Source organism: Mustela erminea, chromosome 15, assembly GCF_009829155.1.
Source record: "Mustela erminea isolate mMusErm1 chromosome 15, mMusErm1.Pri, whole genome shotgun sequence".
In the NCBI taxonomy this organism is placed as follows: Eukaryota; Metazoa; Chordata; class Mammalia; order Carnivora; family Mustelidae; genus Mustela; species Mustela erminea.
This window is the reverse complement of record NC_045628.1, coordinates 2,290,230-2,309,894: the sequence shown is the minus strand read 5'-3', so window position 1 is coordinate 2,309,894 and position 19,665 is coordinate 2,290,230. Positions and strand designations below refer to the sequence as shown.

General features: G+C 56.9%; 2 protein-coding genes across 6 annotated transcripts in view; one reads left to right on the top strand and one right to left on the bottom strand.

The window, feature by feature from the left end:
- The window catches only part of CARS2 (cysteinyl-tRNA synthetase 2, mitochondrial), a 38,468-nt gene extending 36,763 nt beyond the window's left edge, over positions 1-1,705 (bottom strand). Inside the window, exon 1 of one of the 3 annotated variants that reach the window (XM_032314403.1) lies at positions 504-1,705. Coding sequence is in view for 2 of the 3 variants with exons in the window: in XM_032314405.1 (XP_032170296.1) it covers positions 20-231 (212 nt within the window). In the remaining variant the exon portion in view is untranslated. Of the gene's footprint in view, positions 1-19; positions 400-503 lie in introns of those variants that run through there. The other 2 variants (XM_032314405.1, XM_032314404.1) reach the window with 2 other exon arrangements.
- A 5,094-nt stretch (positions 1,706-6,799) lies between these two features.
- ING1 (inhibitor of growth family member 1) lies at positions 6,800-13,710 on the top strand. 3 transcript variants are annotated; one of them, XM_032314959.1, is made up of 3 exons: positions 10,669-10,798; positions 11,437-11,480; positions 12,749-13,710. In XM_032314959.1, the coding sequence occupies exons 1-3, from the start codon at positions 10,785-10,787 to the stop codon at positions 13,450-13,452; spliced, it is 762 nt and encodes a 253-aa protein (XP_032170850.1). In that variant the 5' UTR covers positions 10,669-10,784; the 3' UTR covers positions 13,453-13,710. The 3 variants fall into 3 exon arrangements, with proteins under 3 accessions (XP_032170848.1, XP_032170849.1, XP_032170850.1); XM_032314957.1 differs by lacking the exons at positions 10,669-10,798; positions 11,437-11,480 and adding an exon at positions 6,800-7,144; XM_032314958.1 differs by lacking the exons at positions 10,669-10,798; positions 11,437-11,480 and adding an exon at positions 7,969-8,308.
- The last annotated feature ends 5,955 nt before the right edge of the window (positions 13,711-19,665 follow it).

Below are 19,665 nucleotides of genomic sequence, written 5' to 3'. Positions count from 1 at the left end.
CTCAATCCCGGGCGGCTACCAGGAGGCGGCGTCCGCGCTGCTCACGATCAAGGGGTCTTTCCTCCGGGTGAGGCTGTTGTACACCTTGACGCCCGTGTCGTGGCCCGCCGGCTGCAGCCAGCCCTGCCCGCGTGCCCCCGACGCCTCCCGCGCCGGCCCCTGCCCGGCCTCCCGGCCCCACGCGGCCCGCAGGAGCTGGGGGCCTACACCCGCCCCGCGCGTCCGCAGCATGGCCGGCCCGCGAGCAGGCACGGAGGCTCGCCACGCCCACTCCGGGCGGGGCTCGTCCTGGACCCGCCCACCCGGAAGAGGCCAGCCAGATCCGCCCACTCCCGGCACGTTCCAGACAACGCCCCGCCCAACCCGGAAAGAGCCTCCTAGGATCTGTCCATCTCAGAACCGCGGGCGCCCAGGCCCCGCCCAACCCGGAAGAGGATCTGGTTACGCCACGCCCGTCCCGGAAGAGGATCCGGTCGGGTCCCCGGTTCCGGAAGATGACGGACCTGGTCCCTCCAACCTCGGAAGAGGAGGTCGCGGAGCGGCGGCTGTACCTCCTCCAGCCGGCCGGGCGCCCGCTCGGCTGCGGCCCTGGGGGCCGGGGAGAGTTCTGCGCGGCCGGGGCGGGGCGCCCTGGGCGGTAGAGGGAGGTGCTCCTCTCCGCGGGGACGGGGCCTTCTGGTCCTCGGACGTCGTGGGGGTGTGTGCTGACGCGGGCGCGTCCGGGCGGGTTCCCACCTCCGGCCGGGGCGCGGGCACCGGGGCTCACCGTGCGGGCACCCCCACCGGTTCCTCGCCTGCTCGGGAAGCGCGTCTCACCCCCGCGCACCCACAGGGCACTTGTGCGCCCCAGCACAGCACACGCGCACCCCGGTACCGTCCGCACCCCAACACAGCACACGCGCACCCCGGTACCGTCCGCACCCCAACACAGCACACGCGCACCCCGGTACCGTCCGCACCCCAGCACAGCACACGCGCACCCCGGTACCGTCCGCACCCCAGCACAGCACACGGGCACCCCGGTACGCAGTCCGCACCCCAGCACAGCACACGCGCACCCCGGTACCGTCCGCACCCCAGCACAGCACACGCGCACCCCGGTACACAGTCCGCACCCCAACACAGCACACGCGCACCCCGGTACCGTCCGCACCCCAACACAGCACACGCGCACCCCGGTACACAGTCCGCACCCCAACACAGCACACGGGCACCCCGGTACCGTCCGCACCCCAACACAGCACACGCGCACCCCGGTACCGTCCGCACCCCAACACAGCACACGCGCACCCCGGTACCGTCCGCACCCCAGCACAGCACACGCGCACCCCGGTACCGTCCGCACCCCAGCACAGCACACGGGCACCCCGGTACGCAGTCCGCACCCCAGCACAGCACACGCGCACCCCGGTACCGTCCGCACCCCAGCACAGCACACGCGCACCCCGGTACACAGTCCGCACCCCAACACAGCACACGCGCACCCCGGTACCGTCCGCACCCCAACACAGCACACGCGCACCCCGGTACACAGTCCGCACCCCAACACAGCACACGGGCACCCCGGTACCGTCCGCACCCCAGCACAGCACACGCGCACCCCGGTACACAGTCCGCACCCCAACACAGCACAAGCGCACCCCGGTACCGTCCGCACCCCAACACAGCACACGCGCACCCCGGTACCGTCCGCACCCCAGCACAGCACACGCGCACCCCGGTACACACATCCGCACCCCAACACAGCACGTGGACCCAGTACACACGTCCGCACCCCAACACAGCACACGGGCACCCCGGTACGCAGTCCGCACCCCAACACAGCACACGGGCACCCCGGTACGCAGTCCACACCCCAACACAGCACACGGACACACCAGTACACACGTCCGCACCCCAACACAGCACACGCAAACCCCGGTCTGCACGTGCGCACCCCGGTACACAGTGTGCACCCCAACACAGCACGTGCACCCCGGTACACGCATCTGCACCCCAACACAGCACACGCGCATGCCAGTACACAGTCCGCACCCCAACACAGCACACGGGCACCCCGGTACGCACGTCCGCACCCTAACAGCACACGGGCACCCCGGTACGCACATCCGCACCCCAACACAGCACGTGTACCCCGGTCAGCACGTCCATGCCCCAACACAGCACACACGCACCCCGGTACACAGTCCACACCCCAACACAGCACACGGGCACCCCGGTATGCACGTCCGCACCCCAGCACAGTACACGTGCACCCCGGTACACAGTCTGCACCCCAACACAGCACACGGGCACCCCAGTACGCAGTCCGCACCCCAACACAGCACACATACACCCCGGTACAGTCGCACCCCAACACAGCACACGCACACCCTGGTACGCAGTCCACACCCCAACACAGCACATGCACCCCGGTACACACCTCTGCAACCCAACACAGCACATGCGCACGCCCGTACACAGTCCGCACCCCAACACAGCACACGCGCACCCTGGTATGCAGTCTGCACCCCAACACAGCACACGCGCACCCCGGTATGCAGTCTGCACCCCAACACAGCACACGGGCACACCAATACGCATGTCCGCACCCCAACACAGCACACGCGAACCCCGGTACGCACGTCCGCACCCCAACACAGCACGTGCACCGTGGTACACACATCCGCACCCCAACACAGCACACGGGCACCCCGGTACACATGTCTGCACCCCAACACAGCACATGTACCCCGGTACACACGTCCGCACCCCAACACAGCACACGGGTACCCCGGTATGCAGTCCGCACCCCAACACAGCACATGGGTACCCCGGTATGCAGTCTGCACCCCAATACAGCACACGCACACCCCGGTACAGTCCGCACCCCAACACAGCACATGTGCACCCTGGTACATCCGTCTGCACCCCAACACAGCACATGCGCACCCCGGTACAGTCCGCACCCCAACACAGCACATGTGCACCCTGGTACATACGTCTGCACCCCAACACAGCACATGCGCACCCCGGTACAGTCCGCATCCCAACACAGCACAGGCGCACCCCGGTACACACGTCCGCACCCCAACACAGCACACGTGTGCCCCGGTATGCAGTCCGCACCCCAACACAGCGAGTCTGCACCCTAACGCGGCACATCTGTACCCCAGTCCACACGCAGCACGTGTGCACCCTGACACAGCACGTTCCCTCTCCAGCACGAACCAGGCGCATCTGCCCTCCTAGGCGCGCACGGCATGTCTCCACTTAGCACAAGGCTCACTTGCACCCCAAGAGCACTGTCTCCGGATGCAAGACCAAAGCTAGGAAACCACCCATTCATCAAGTACCTGTAATAGAAGTGTCTACTTGGGACTCATTAAGGTTAAACCTTCTATATCTCCTCCTCTCTTGAGAACAAAAACAATCCGAATTGCGGTTTCAGTGGGATTTTTAAAGGCGGATTCACTTGAAGTTTCTTTCAAATTATCTTGACAAAAATGCCCCTACTGATACCTTGCAAAACCTTGTTGAAGGAGGGAAAGAAGGAAGGAATCGAGGAAGCTACGTAGGGAGGCTGGGAAGGAGGGAGCTGGGAAGGAAGGAACTAAGAGTCCCCTTTATTTTTGCGTTCCTCAAAACCGCAGGGAGGCTCCTCAGTTCTTTTTTTGTTTGTTTGCTTGTTTTGGTCCCGCTATTGAAAGTGCTTAAGCAGAGACAAACCAGTATGTTCCTAGAACACTTTTTATTTTTTTCTTTCAAAATCCCTGGAGTCCAATTCTGCAATTCTGTTTCAAGCTAAATTGTAGTCTAATGTAAACTATGTTCTAACGCATAAAGCTAAAATGTCAGAACCTGTTGTTCAGAATTAGGAGAATTCTCCATCAGTGCTAAGCACAGGCTCCCTGACTACTCCAAGTTCTACTGGATTCACTACCTGTCTGCATCCCGATCTTGGTTATGTCCTAAGTATCTCCTGTGTCTAGTACAATGTACGTACTTCTCTCCCCAGTGCTGTAGATTGTGAATTCTTTGGCACTCCCTCACCGTTCCAGCACTACATTCAGAAAAGAGCTGCTGAATTAATCTGTGATGAAATCCACCTGTTGTGCATGTGGAAGAAAATTTCCGCTGTGGAGAAAGCTCTGGTCCAGATACTAGATGTGCTAGTAAAATAAGCAAATGATCCAAAGGCAATCTGTGTCAACACACAGAATTTAAGGCAAGGGCTAGAAGTTTTGAAAACACATTTAGTAAGAGGGAAGACCAAATGCTGCACAGGAATCTGGACAGCTGGCATGCTGGAATTGGCCCTAGAAAATTCATGACTTTTAAATTAACAATGGTATCTTCTGTTTTCAGAAAACCAGTTGTGTAAGGTGTTCAGCCCTTTTTGGCTGCCATTCTACTTTACTCAATTAAGTCTTTCTGAAGTCATTACACCAATGGTAAACATAACCCTCTATATAATGGTGATTAAAAATATGATTCCTAGCATTACGCAGTGGTGGTATTGTAGCCAGTGAGGTTTATCTGATGAGCGGTTATTGCTAATTGAGAAATATGATTCGTTTTGCAGGCTGAATATTAAGGTAAAGTAAAAACGACTGGGAACATTTATTAGCAAATATACTCCCCAAAAGAAAATCCTGTTCCTTTGAAGTGACTCCTCCCCAGTCCAGGCCAAAACAAAGAAGTGTATTAAAATTAATGATTCCAGGGGCGCCTGGGTGGCTCCGTCGCTAGGCTCTGACTTCAGCTCAGGTCATGATCCCAGAGTCCTGGAATGGAGCCCTGCTCAGCGGGAAGCCTGCGTCTCCCTCTCCCACTACCCTTGCTTGTGATCTCTCTCTCTTTCTCACTGTCTCTGTCAAGTAAATAAAATCTTCTAAAAAATAGGGACGCCTGGGTGGCTCAGTTGGTTAAGCAGCTGCCTTCGGCTCAGGTCATGATCCCAGCATCCTGGGGAGCGTGCTTCTCCCTCTGCCTCTGCTGGCCATTCTGTCTGCCTGTGCTCTCTCTCTCTGATAAATAAATAAAATCTTTAAGAAATTTTTTTAAAATAAAACTAATGATTCCAAAGTATCTAGAATGCCATTTCCTAGTCCTTAATGACAACAACAAAAAATGCAGTTCTCAGTAATGTTTTCTTTTAAGGCCAAATCTTGCAAATTCAAATAGAGTAGTAAGGTAGCCTACTGTTTAAGGTATTTCAAGTTTGAGAGAAATGTTAGCATTTACTTTTTTTTTTTTTATTTTTTAAGCACCTCAAAACATAAAATATTTTGTTCACCTCTTATATTTTACTCCCATGGCTTTGAGTATCACCTGTTAAACTAGAAATATAGCTCAGAAAAAAAAAAATTAGTATGTCTTTTTGCAATATGCTCCAAAGAGCAGAACTGAAACAACCAAGGTAATTCAATGTACCTTCAAAATTAAAGTTTTCTTTAGTAATATATTTAAATTGCATGGTCAGAGTTACGTTTTAGCTCTTGGTGTTCTGATCTTGTTCAGGAAACTGTGAAGTCATCGACATGTATTTTAATAACTTTGTAAAGCTAATACGTAAAGTATCTTCTGGCCTTTTAGTCCACAAGGTGAACTGTCTTAAACAACGTAAGCGCCCCGGTCAGTCACTGCAGCATCCCCGGTCGTGAGCGGCCGCGAGCACCAGGTCGGCACTCCTGGACTATTTCCTGTTGAATTAAGACAACCTTTTGTTTCTGTGTCTGTGGGGTCCATGCAAACATGAAAGGAACCATTATGCAGATAGCATCGTGATTTTTAAAAAAGATAACCTGATTGTGGGGGGAAGCGGGAAGTTCCTTCTAACCTTCATTCTGAAATTCAAACACTCGTTCTCCAGTCGGTACAAGCAAGGGTCCAAAGGGCCCATCTCGTTCTTGCTCGGGAACTTTACAGTAATTCATCTGCTCTCGGAGAAAGGGGCATCTTCTCAGTGTCTCTGTTCCGTACGCGGTCTCCGGGGCCGCCGGGCGCAGCGCGCGAGCATCCCCGGCAGACGCGCGGCCACGAAGTCGCGGCGCCCCAGAAACGAGCTCCGTCCAGCCGCGCGGACCGCGAGAAGCGAAGCGCAACGACCGCCCTCCCGCCCCCGCGGCGGACGTCCTGCCGCGGGGAGGGCGCAGGGGTCTCACCGGGAGGCCGGACCTGCCCGCGGGGCGACCGTCGCTCGAACCACCGGTCGCCCTTCGCGTCCGCCGGGCCGGGACCCCCCGCGGGAGGACAGAAGAGCTCCGCGCCGGGTCGCCGCCCCCCGGCGTCCGGCCGCCCCGCGCGCCCCCGAGCACCGCCCGCGGCGAAGGGTCGGTGGGAAGAGCTGGCGGCTCGCTCGCAGCCCCTCTCCTTCCCTCTAGGGCTGACCCTTTATTTAAAGATCGGGCGTAATCTCCGCACTCTCGGTGGGGCGGGGGCTCCGCCGGGCCAGCCAGGGGCCCGACCGACGACTTTAAACACCGGCCACGGCCTGGGGCTCGCAGTGCGCGGGCCGCACCCCGCACGCCCCGGGGCACGCGCTCCGCCGCGGCGAAGCGGGCTCCCCCGGCAGAGGCCGCGACAGGACACCCCGACCGACCCCCCGGGGCAAGGGCCGCCGCGGGCAGCAGCGCACAGCCGCGCGCCCCGGCCGGCCGGGAGCAGCCCGGGAACAGCCGGTCCGCGCCGAGCAGGCCCGAGCCCGCCGGACAAAGGCGGAGCGGACCACGCCCACGGGGCGGGGCCTCGGCCGGAAGCGGCGGGCCGGTGCGCGGGCCCGTCGCCTAGGCAACGGGAAGGTCTGCGCCGGGCTTCTCAGAAAGCCCGAATCCGGGAGCCTAGGCCGTGGGGGAGGGGAAGGGCCGCGATGGTACGGGGAGGGGGTCCCGGACCCCCGGGACCGGACGTCTGCCCCACCCCACCCTGCTTTGGGGGGGGGTCTTTCGAATGAGAGTGGACCCTAGGGCCGGGTCGGGAGGGGGTCGGGATGCCCCGCCCTCTGCGGGAGCCCAGTCCGGAAGGCAGCTCCACTCTCGGGCCCCTTTGTCTGCGAGCCGCTCGGAACCGGGCTCCGGCCGGCGACACAAAGGGAAGGCGGTGAGGACCGCGCAGGCGCGCGAGCCGCTGAGGTTGCTGGGAGCGGTGGTCCGGCTGCCTAATGGTAGGTCTCCTCCCTCCCGGGCCCGTGGCCGCCCTGGCCTGCAAGTGCGCATGCGCCACCACTTCCGCGCTGCACGGCCCGCCCTCTCTCCCCGCCCCCCTTAGGACGCGGGTTTCTTGTACTCGGAGTCTGGGAGGAGTTATCCTTACTCTCCCCGCCTCCTCTTCATCTTGATTGGCCGACTGGGGTGAGGGCGGCAAGCGGATTGGGTCTCGGTGTTGCCAGTCTCTTTCAGGCCGTACTTATGCGCCGCTCTGCGGCGGGGCTCTGGAGAGTGAGGGGCTGGGTGTTGTTAGGAAGGTAGCGCCTCGGGCGAGCGATGGCCTCGGGCGAGCGATGGCCTCGGGCGAGCGATGGCCTCGGCGGCGGCCGTCCCACGACTGAGTCGGTTCCGACCGGGTCTTCGGCAGGGCCGGCTGCTCCCCACGTTCCCGGATGGTCCTGCATTCCCGCCCGACAGGCTCTGCTTCCAAGTGCGAAACTCTTAGTAAAGTTCGCGCTTCGCCCGCCGCCCCTGTCCCCGCGACCCCCTCCCCAGCCAAAGTGACAGACAAAGCCACACCCCCGCGCTGCCGGGCCGGTGAGGGGCGTGATGCGACGGGGGCGGGGCCCGCGGGGAGGGGGCGGTGGGGGGGCGGGGCGCATGCGCGGTGCGGGGGGCCGAATGTTTCCCAAGTGTTTGAAACTGGTATTTGGGTTCTCCACGTTGGACAAGTGCGGCGCGGCGGGCGGCGCGCGCCCCTTCCCGCGCTCGCTCGGCCCCGGCCCCGGCCCTTGCGCCGGGGTGCGCGCCCGCACGCGCCGCCCGCGCCCGCCCCGCGCCCGAGGCCGCCGAGCGCCGGCCGGGCCCGCCAGGCGCCGGGTCCCCGGGCCCAGGCGGCGCGGCTCGCAGATGTAGCGGCGCGGGGCCGGCCGGAGGGGGGGCGCCGGCGGGCGGGAGCTTTGCATTTTGCAGCGCTGGGCTCCGAGGGGGCGGGGGCTGGAGGAAGCGGAAAGCCGCGCCGAGTCGCCGGGGACCTCGGTGAACCATGTTGAGCCCTGCCAACGGGGAGCAGGTCCACCTGGTGAACTACGTGGAGGACTACCTGGACTCCATCGAGTCTCTGCCTTTCGACCTGCAGAGAAGCGTCTCGCTGATGCGGGAGATCGACGCGAAATACCAAGGTACGGCGGGAGGGATGGGCGGGGGCGGCCGCTCCATCCCCGCCGGTCGCGGCGCGCCGCCGGGCCGCGGGGCCGTCCTGTTCCCCGCCCGGAGGAGCCGCGGGCCCGCGGCCTGGCCAGGCAGGAACAAAAGGTCTGGAGCGTCTTTGATTCGCCAAGGTCCTTGTGCGCGAAGCCCGGACACGGAGGAGGAAGGAGGAACGGGAGGTCTCCATGCCAGGCTGCGCGAGCAAAGCGCTCTTTGTAGTGAAGTGACGAGGCGGGGTGCTGCGGGGGAGGGGGCGCAGGGGGCGCAGGCTAGGGCGCCGAGGGAGGGATGTGCCGCGGTCGCTGGGGCTGAGGGGCGCAGCGACGGGGCTGCGCGCAGGGCTGCTGGGAGGGCGCTGCGGGCGGCGGGTCCCCGGCTCTGCTCACCATCCCCGGAGCCACCCCCACCCAGTCCCGAATCTGAGTGTTATATAAAGTCCGGAGTCGGCACTCCGCGCCGTGCGGCCCCGGTCGCCGCCGCCCCCCCGACCCCGGCCCCGGGCCTCCCGTGGAGCTGGACAGCGAGTGAGGGGCGGCGTGGCCGGGTGTAGTTCGCGGAGGGCGAGGGCTTTATTCCGTGCGTGCGGCGGGGAAGGGGAGGGCAGGGAAGGGGAAGGAGGGTGGGTCGGGGAAGTCGCCCATCTGCTGTGCTCGGGGGCGCGGGCGAAGCTTGTCGGCAGAGGAACATGGCAGGGAAGAGGACCTGTGGGTCGTTCTCTGCAGCCCCGGCTGCCCGGAGTTCCGGAGAGAGGCGGAGGGTTCGTATCCGCTGGGAATTGTTGGCTGTTGGGGAAACTTTCCTGCCAGGCCAGGCACGGCGCGGGGGGCTGTGTACGGGAGGATCGTCGCTCGGAGTTTACTAATGTTTACAGGGCTGCGCAGCAGGGAAACGGAAGCGGGGGGAGGTGGGAAGCGGCCCACGTCCCGAGCGCACGGAGAGCCCCGCGGCATGGCGCCCCTGCGCGCTCTAGCCGAGCCGGGGCTTCGCAGCGACTTTTATAGGGGTCTTATTAGCATATTGCGAACGTCCCGCTTTGGCCTCCTTGTGATTGGTCTCGGCGTCCCCCATGGAATGTCCTTATCAGTCCGCTGCTGAGCTATTGGCTGCTGAGCCGATGAGGGTGGGCTTTGCGCAGTGACTGGCACGGGTCTCGTTTCCGCTGCCTCCTTGTTTCTCTGGAGGGGCGGGGAGGAGGAGGGGGAGGTCGAGTTGATTTGAATGTCTTCGGGTCGCCCGGCCTCCGGTCTCGGATTGGCCGTTGGCGCCGCAGGGGCGGGCTGTGGCCGGTGATCCTGGGCTGTGATTGGCGTCCCGCTTGGCCTCCGCCCTACGGCCCGGCGAGCCCCAGAGGCGGTGGCTCTCGGGGCGGGGCGCGACGCCCGCTGGCCGCCTTCCCATTGGCTGAGGGCTCGGCCCCGCCCCTGTCCCTCTGGGGCCCGAGCTCGGTCACTTCCGGCCGCGGAGCCATGGCGGCGCCGGTGGCCGGAGCGAGGTTGGCGAGAGCTGGTTCCGGAGCTGCAGAGGACGCGGCTCAGGTCGCACGGACCGGCCGGCGGTCCCGCTGATGGCCCGTGGGTGCGGCCGCGCGGAGCGGGGCAAGCCTGAGTGGCCCCTGGCGGGGACGAGCGGGCCCCGAGGGCGCCGAGCCGGGCGGCGACTCCGCGGAGCGAAGATGGGAGGACTCGTGTCGCCGGCGCCGCTGGTGAGCGCCTGGGGGGTGCGTCGCACCGGCAGCGCCCCGCGCGGCGACTGTAGCGCCCCGCGCCGTTACTGTAGCGCCCCGCGCGGCTACTGTAGCGCCCCGCGCGGCTACTGTAGCGCCCCGCGCGGCGACTGTGTTGCTGCTTCGGGGCCGGCGTCCCGCGGAGCGGCCGCAGCTGCGGAGCTCCCGCTGCGGCGCCGACGGCCGGCCCGGGAGCTGCGGGGACACTCGCGGGCAGGTGCCGCACCCACCGCTTCGGTGCCCGCGACCTGTGCTGGAGGCCGCACGTGGCTGCGGCCTTTCCTCCGTCTGCGTCGGTGGGAGATGGTTCGGACAGACGCGTGGTCAGCCCACCACGTTAGATGGCACTCGAGGTAGTGCTCGCGTGACCGCGGTCAGAGTCCCGCCCGCGGAGTCAGGTGCGGTTCGGATATGCCCGTCCCGCCACGGACTTCCGCGGGTCAACGAGCGTCCGTGCAGCCTTCGTGGACAGGGCGAGTACGTGTCTAGCAGGTGGACAGGTCCGATGAGTTTTGCTGGAGGCTCATTTCGTGGCGGCCGTGGCTTCCCTGCAGGGACAGTGGTGTGGAGCGTTTTCAGAAGAAGGTCCGGCCGCTGGAGCTGAGGGAGCCGAAGTTCCTGGTGCGCCGCAGGACACCCGCCTGGTTAGACGGGCCGGTGCTGTACGGTGCGGGCGGCGGTGGCTCTGTTGACAGTGGACTTCGCTGGGGGAGTCTAAGCGATACATGCCGTTGTGCAGGTAACAGAATTACTCACTGGTGGGATTTTTGTTTCTTTCCCACATGCGAGGCTTCACGTGGCTGTAAGCTTGCTTGTGATGTGAAAACCGGTTACTGAATTTTATGTTAACAGTAACTTTTTTTCTGTGAAAGGCTAGGTTGGCTTTATAGATTTGGTTACCAGTTAAACCAAATAATAGCTTTGTAATATTCAGTTAACTTAGAAATAAATTGCAGAAACTCATGTTTTAACATCTATGAAAATCTGAATTTAGATAAGTTGAGCCTATTTATTTTCAGAATTAATTACTCCCAGACACTGGGACCGTGGCATTCCTCCCTTCTGGGGGTGGTAGATGGTCTACATTGTTCTTCTAGGAAGTATCTTCAGAGCCGTCTTTAGTTTAAGAATATAGCCTGGACAATAAATATACATTTAAGTAACCTTCAGTGTTGGTCTGTGTACATGTCTTTATTCCAGTGTTAGGTTTAAGTCTTATAACTATCTAAAGATAAGATCTGGAAGGGATGAGGGTTACATTTTATACATCCTGCCTCCCACACTTCCTAGCTGGAGAATAGAATTGCCTAATTTTAAGAGACTGCAAATGGTTTCAGGAGAAAAATCTGATACTCTTTATTCATTTCTTTTTTTTAGTAATCTCTACACCACCCTCGAACTCAGAACCCCAAGAACAAGAGGTGCATGATTTTCTTACTAAGGCAGGCAGGCGCCCCTGATACTGTTTAGATTTGTTACTCTTTGGGGAAAATAATTCTGGAAATTTCTGTTTATATTTAAGTAGATTTTGGGCAAGAATATTTATTTTCCTTGTTTCAATCAAGATTATTTAACAACTTTTATATCTTTAGAAATTGCCTAATTATACTGTTTTAAAGATTTTATTTATTTATTTGACAGAGGGAAAGAGATCACAAGTAGGCAGAGAGACAGAGGTGGGGGAAGCAGGCTCCCTGCCAAGCAGAAAGCCCTACCCGGGTCTCGATCCCAGGACCCTGAGATCACCACCTGAGCTGAAGGCAGAAGCCCAACCCACTGAGCCACCCACACGCCCCCTAATTACACTTTCCAAATTACATTTTTAAATCATACACACTTTTTTGTTTTAAGATTTTATTTTTAAGTGATCTTTACACCCAGTGTGGGGCTTGAACTCAAAACCCAAGATTAGGAGTCACGTGTTCTACCGACTGAGCCAGTCAGGTGCCCCCCTGTACAAAGTTTAAATTTAGTACTGAGTGTTTTTTAGTTTTGGTTATGTCTTAAAATCTGTTGATTTTTACAGACGTGAATATGTATTGTCCTAACCAGTAAATGCAAAAGCAAAATCTGACCCCTTTGTTTTAAGGCAAACCTAGCTTGTCTGACTTAAGTTGTGACAAACCAGTTTTGTTTTTAGTAATACAGAGGAGCAAGGTCAGACAACGTGATGTGACTGACAGACGGAGGCCCTGGGTCACTAGGTACTATTTACACACATTCTCTGACTTCATGCAGTATTCTAGACATTGGTGCATTAAAATAAAGGGAATAAAGGTCTTTAAGTTAGAAGAATATTTGAGTAAAAACTGGAACATAAACCACGTAGTTTTATAGAAAGGAAAAGTTTGGGTAGCAGCACTCCACCTAATTTAAATTTTTCCCCTCAGTTTCCGACCCCGACAGTAACGTTACCCACGCTTTTGAGTACGCAGAGTCCCTTGGGGGCTCTGAGGGGTACTTTGCCAAATGGGAACTGTGTTGGTATTTGTGTTTAGTTTCAGGAATTTTTTCCAGTGGGGGCAAGAAAGTCGCTTGAAAGGCCTGTACGTTGTAGGATCGTCATACTAGGAAATCTTGCATTGATGATTTCTGTCCTTCACAATTACTTTTTTATAAACTAGAGAATTTAAATAAAAGGCTCTGTAGTGTTTACCGATTGGACGTAATGCCTATTTTTCCTTTGCAGAAATCCTGAAGGAGCTGGATGAGTACTATGAGAAATTCAAACGCGAGACAGACGGCGTCCAGAAAAGGAGAGTGCTGCATTGCATTCAGAGAGCCCTGATTCGGAGCCAGGAGCTGGGCGACGAGAAGATCCAGATCGTGAGTCAGATGGTCGAGCTGGTGGAGAACCGGACCAGGCAGGTGGACAGTCACGTGGAGCTCTTTGAGGCCCATCAGGAGGTTAATGACACCACTGGCCACAGCGGCAAAGCCGGCCAGGATAAGTCCAAGAGTGAGACAATCACGCAGGCGGAGAAGACCAATAATAAGCGGTCTCGGCGACAGCGCAACAACGAGAACCGAGAGAACGCGGCCAATAATCACGACCACGATGACATCACCTCCGGGACGCCTAAGGAGAAGAAGGCAAAAGCCTCCAAGAAGAAGAAACGCTCCAAGGCCAAAGCCGAGCGGGAAGCGTCCCCTGCCGACCTTCCCATTGACCCGAACGAGCCGACGTACTGTCTGTGCAATCAGGTCTCCTATGGAGAGATGATCGGCTGTGACAATGACGAGTGCCCCATCGAATGGTTCCATTTCTCCTGCGTGGGGCTGAATCACAAACCCAAGGGCAAGTGGTACTGTCCCAAGTGTCGAGGGGAGAACGAGAAGACCATGGACAAGGCCCTGGAGAAATCCAAAAAGGAGCGGGCGTACAACAGGTAGTAGGCGGAGCCCGCGCGGTGAGGACAGCGGGCCGGCCGGGGTATTTATTCCGTCGCCACCTGTGCTGAGGCGCAAGGACCGTACATTGTATATTTTTCAAAAATGTTAGAAAAGGAGCCATTCCTTTTGCAGGGATGGCGGTGATTCTCTGCCTTTTGTTTTCATTGGTACACACGTGTAACAAGAAAGTGGTCTGTGGATCAGCATTTTAGAAACTACAAATATAGGTTTGAATTAAACACTCAAGTGAGACTCAGACTGATTTGTTTTGCTTTTGTTTTTGTTCTGCTGGGGCGGGGGTGACTTGGAAGCTACCTGACTCGTTTCCTGCAGAAAGAGGTTTCATTTAGCATCATTAGCATTATTTTATTTTATTTTTATTTTTTATTTTATTTTATTTTTTAAAGATTTTATTTATTTATTTGACAGAGATCACAAGTAGGCAGAGAGGCAGACAGAGAGAGAGGAGGAAGCAGGCTCCCTGCTGAGCAGAGAGCCCGATGCGGGGCTCGATCCCAGGACCCTGGGATCATGACCTGAGCCGAAGGCAGAGGCCCAACCCACTGAGCCACCCAGGCACCCCGCATTATTTTAATAAAAATAATGGTATTGCTTCATGAGTACATCTTTAAATATTACCCAGATTGCCAAAATCATAGCTCATAGCACATGTGTTTCTTGCTACGATCACGTATAGCCATATAACAATCCCACATAAAGGTTTAAAGTTTGCAGGTTATCTTTTTAGACAGGTGAATGCTAAAGTTTTATGTGACAAACATTTTCTTTTACTGGCCTGTTCCAAAAATGGCCTTTTTTAAGTGACTGGGGACAGTTTTAATTAAACTGCATGAAGGCGGTTTAGTCGTGGAACTTCAGAGCACGCCTTTTTGCTATCACACATCTGCATGTGGCTCCATGTTTCATTCACTGGAGGCGTGTAAATGTACATTCCAAGTGAACTTACACTTGCTGCTTTGTAACCAGAAACCTCTGTAGAACCGAGGTGTGTTTTCAACTGTGCACGAGAGCTGTGCAGGTTGAGGTCCAGAAAGAAGTGAGGTTTGACCTCTTTGCTCCTCTTGCAGTAGATTTAATTGGGGTGCAAGTAATTTTTAAATTTTTGTTTTAAAAACCTGTATACCAGCAGTTTAGACAAAGCCTTAAAGCACATTTCTTTTTATTGTTCTTAATAATGAAATAGAAGTACCTAATTGCCAGCAAATAGATGTCAGAGTATATATTTAGAACAGGGGTTAGGGAATTACGGACCACAAGCCACATCAGCCCACCACCTGTTCTCGCAGGGCCTGTGAGCCAAGAACGTGCTTTACATTGTTGAGTCTTTATTTTTCTTTCTTTCTTTCTTTGAGAGTGAGTGTGAGCAGGGGAGGGGCAGAGGGAGAGGGGGAGAGAGAAAATTTTTTTTTTTAAAGATTTTTATTTATTTATCAGAGAGAGAGAGCGCACATGCCAGCGCACAAGCAGGCAGAGGTGGAGAGAGAGGCAGGCCCCCCGCCGAGCAAAGAGCCTGACACAGGACTCGGTCCCAGGACCATGGAATCAGGACCTGAGCCAAAGGCAGCAGCTTAACCGACTGAGCTACCCAGGCATCTCCAGGAAGAGAGAATCTTTTTTTTTTTTTTTTAAAGATTTTATTTATTTATTTGACAGATCACAAGTAGGCAGAGATGCAGGCAGAGAGAGAGGAGGTAGCAGGCTCCCCGCTGAGCAGAGCCCAATGAGGGGCTCGATCCCAGGACCCTGAGATCATGACCTGAGCTGGAGGCAGAGAGGCCTTAACCCACTGAGCCACCCAGTTGCCCCCGGGAAGAGAGAGTTTTAAGCAGACTTCACATCCAACCTGGAGCCCCACACAGGGCTGGATCCCATGACCAGAGGTCATGACCTGAGCCGAAATCCAGAATTGGATGCTGAACCAACTGAGCCACCCAGGTGCCCCTGATAAATGCTTAAAAAAAAAAAAAAAAAAAAAAAATCAAAAGAAGAACTCTGTAAATAACACGCGAATGTTGTAATAACATGCACATTTTAGTGTCCATCAATCAGGTGTCACTGGCCCGCGGTCCCCTGTGTTCGTCCGCTCAAGCGAATCTGCCGCAGCTGCTTTTATGATGGCTCAGCTGTTCGCATCGGAGCTCAACCCCGCCCCCGCCCCAAGCTGGAATCCCTTACCCTCCGGCCCGCGCACAGAGGCTTGCTGACCTGGTGTACACTAACTTCCTTTCTAAGCAATAGTCTGGTTCCCATTTCGAAGCGGGACGCGGTGGCGAGGATTTGTTGCCCCCCATAGTCTGATGTGTCGGTTCCGTGAGGCCGCTGCGAGGAAGCACTGGGGTCGCTGGCATCTGAAGCCCCATGTGGCCTGATTTACCATGAGACACTGTGTTGTTTTCGATTGTTTACTTTATTTGACAAACATTGAGAACTTCATTTGTGTCCGACAGAAATCCCTCAGTGTTTTACAGTGAATTTCCATTATAGAGAACTCCCTGGTAGAGAAATGCAAATTATAGTTGTGTATGCATTAAAATGTGAACTTTTTGCATATCAGGACCTATGAACAAGCATTTACTTTCCAGCAAAACTTCAAAAACATTTAAGAATCTTTTTGACCTCTGCCTTGGTCTCAGGTCATGATCCCAGGGTCCTGGGATCGAGCCCCACATCAGGCTCTTAATCTTCTTGAAGGTTAAAATTTAAGATTTACCTAGACAGATAATAAAAGTTTTTCTCAATGAAAATAGGTACTAGTATACTTGATGACAGTCCAAAGCAATAAAAGTGACTGAAGAGAATCTTTGCCTATGTAAAATTCCATATGCTAGTTTCTACTCCTGTTTTAAGTAGAGCTAATAATGAGAATTAAGTTAACAGGAGTAAAGATTGACTAGCTAATAAGGATTTCATATTTAACAGTTCTGGTGTCTGTAAGGGTAGAGAGACAGGCATGGAGGCTCATCTTGGCTGGGTCTGAACCCATCTTTGTCCCTTAGGGGCTTGCGCTTGAAGAAATAGCTTAACTCATGGGGCGCCTGGGTGGCTCAGTGGGTTAAGCCTCTGTCTTCGGCTCCGGTCATGATCCCAGGGTCCTAGGACCGAGCCCCACATCGGGCTCTCTGCACAGCGGGGAGCCTGCTTCCCCCACCTCGACCGCCTCTTTGTCTACTTATGATCTCTCTTTCTCCCTGTGTCAAGTAAATAATCTTAAAAAAAAAAATAGTTTAACTCTTGATCTGTTTTCACTTTTAAAATAATCGGTTTTATAAATGGTGCTTCCGAGAGAGAAACCAGGGTAAGTGAGTAGCAGCCTGGCACGCAGTCACTCAGATGCTGGATACTTGCCCCCACCATCGAGGAAGTTTCCAATAAGGGCAAATGGCGAAGCGTTCTTTGTTCTAAACACGTGAAACATCATAGAGGCAGATTTTGTTGGATTTGGCAGTCTTTAAATCACTTTCAGTATTTCCAGTGAAGAGTAAAATCACACGTGAGTACTCGCAACGTCAAGATTTAGGCTCGAGATCGTGATTGGCTGAGGAGTAGGAGGAGGCAGGTGGCCCTGGGAGCAGCGCCCCGGACTGGAGTGTGGGCGTCGCCGGCGCCAGGCCCGCTCTTGTGGAACCGCTGCTTCTCCGTATTTGTTTATGAAAGAATTTTTAATTGAGGTACGATTGACATGGAACGTTTTGGTTTCAGATGTACCGCATAATGACTGGATGTTTGTGTGTATTGTGAGATGCTCGCAGGAAGTCTAGTGAACATCGGTCACCATGGTTACAGGAACCGTCTGGTGTGGTCAGCACTTGGAAGATTTCCTCTCCCGGCAGCTTTCAGATCTGCCGCGCAGCGCCACTTGCCGCAGGTCACCTCCCCACGCTGACGTTCCAGCGGGAGGTCTGTAGCCTTCCACCCCGTCGCCCGGTCCCAATCCCTGCTCTGGCAACCGTTGGCTCTTTGTACCTAATCCCCGAGTTATGACAGTTCAGAGAAAGTCTGAAATGTTTCCATGAGAATGAGTTTTAACCTGGACCTGGAAACGCGGCTCCTTCGGGTACCCAGTGCACGGCCCTGGCATGGCGTTCCTGGGGCCGACGGCGCCGTCCTCCCATCCCCAGCAGGACCCCGCGGCCACCCCCGCAGACGTGCCTTCCAGTGACTCGGACACGGCCGTGTGGTCCTTTTGGTCCCCAAAACTATCACAGGGGGCAAGTGCTGAAGTGAGAAAGCTTTCGCTGATATCAAAGCCGTCTTGCCACCATCTGCTCATTTTACAAAGCACAGAGATGTCCTTGAAGTGTCCTGTATGTCACGTTCATCCAGTGTTCCAGGGAACACGTACTCAGGCAGTTCACCTTTCCACCAGGCGGAGTTGCTACCTTTGGGGCAGGCGTGTTTAAAGACGGAACGAGCTTCTGCGGATCAGCCCCCGCCCTTTGTCCCATCCAGAGAAACGTGTGATTCTTGGCGATCCCTCTGGTCATAGGCCGAGCTCTCCCGCGCTGTTCCCGCGTCGGACCGTCCTGCTCCGCGGCCCGGGCCCCGCCGCTGTCGAGCAGCCTGGGAGGCAGACTTCTGGGTTTGCTGAGTCCGGGGAAACGGCTCCTCGGCCTCCATCCCCGGGCGTCCGGAGGGGGAGGAAGGTCACGGCCGGAGCGAGGCCTGTCGTGGACCCGACAGCGTCTTTAGGTCCTCGTGGGGGCCGATCTATTCCGGCAGATCTATTCCGTTGTTTTCCTCACCGAGCAAACACTAGCGCGGTGCCCCTCCTGCCCAAAGGTGGGCGACGAATGCGCGGGTGTAGCCGGGAAGAAGGCAGGCTCCGGCCGCTTCTCTTGCCTCCGGTCCTCGGCCATCCTGGTTTTGTGGGCAAATGCTGCGGCTCGCTCGGCTCGCCCCCCCCCTGCGCGCGGGGCTGGTTGAGTCCTGTCCCTGCCCCTGCCCCCGCTGTCTCACCGACGGGGCTTTCCTATTAAACAAGAAAATGCTTGGGCTTCAGTCTACTCTAAATAAAACTCGCCGGCTGACGTAGAGCCGCCGCTCGTGGCCCGCGCCTGCTTGCGTCCTTGGCATACCTGCTGGTAAATGTCCCCGTGGCCTCACCTGGGGACACGCTCCTGCCCCCAGAGAGGGGCCCAGACCCAGTCACACGAGGCTACTGTCCCCCACTTGGCCGTGAGACCCGTCTGCTCGCAGCCCCAGGCTGGCCCCACGGACGGTGGCGGGGAGGGGAGTGGGGCTGGGAGCCCAGGGCGGTCAGCCTGAGGCCTTCACGGCCGGGCCTGTCCCAGGACCTAAAGGCCCAGGTGGCCGAGCACAGTGCGGTCCCTCCTGCCAGCGGACCAGCGTGGTGGCCTAGTGCACTTGTCACACCTGGCAGTAGGTTTCGGATGGTCTCTAACCGCTGCGACTCTAACCACGTATCAGGAGCGGAGTATCTGCCATCCCAGAAGCTGCACGAGCTGTGAAGTGTCAGGGTCTGAATCGGGACCGGCTGAGTGCAGTTCAGCGCTGGGGATGTCCCCTGTCTCGCCCAGGGTCCTCACCAGCAGAGTGAGCCCAGGGACGGCGTGTGTGTCACAGTTAGGAGGGTTGGCCCGGCCCACGTGTGCATGTACCGTACACACGCGAGGACCACAGACTTCACTGTGGTCCGCCGTCGAAGGTTCTAGTCGCTGTGTCCTGCAGAACGGGAGTGAGAGTCCTTACAGCTGGAGAAGAACAGTCCAGTCCGCCAGAAAATAAAGTGGCGCTTCGCCTTCCGTCCCGTGGGCGGCGTGGGTCTGCAGCTGCGTTTCTATAAATGACTCTGTTTCTAGAGCACAGAAGCAGAGAAGGACAGTCACATCTGCAGCAGCCGTCAAAGCCAATGGCGTTTCTTGTTGACTCACCTCTTGGCTGAATTCAAGCAGGCAGACAATTAGTTCAGGCCCTTGTTGTGGAGGTGAGGAAGTCAGAGCCCAGAACGGGGCCGTCACTCAGCAGGTCCGTGGTGGGGCTCCCGGGCCGGATGCGGGTGGTCTGGGCTGCCACGCTCTGTTGTCAGACCCTGGGCCGGCGCTCCCTTCTGTGAGCGCTTGGCAGAGCCACTGTCCGTGGGAAGCAGAGCCCTCAGGAAAGACGTGTTCAGTAAACAATCAATCCCTGAGCTGACAGAGAAAAGCAAGACATTTTCTTTTCTAACTTCTAAAT

Coding starts and splice junctions, on each gene's coding strand:
- ING1 (XM_032314957.1), top strand. CDS start 6,931: ATGAGAGTGGACCCTAGGGCCGGGTCGGGAGGGGGTCGGGATGCCCCG. Junction 7,145..12,748: donor GGTGGTCCGGCTGCCTAATG/GTAGGTCTCCTC, acceptor TTTCCTTTGCAG/AAATCCTGAAGGAGCTGGAT.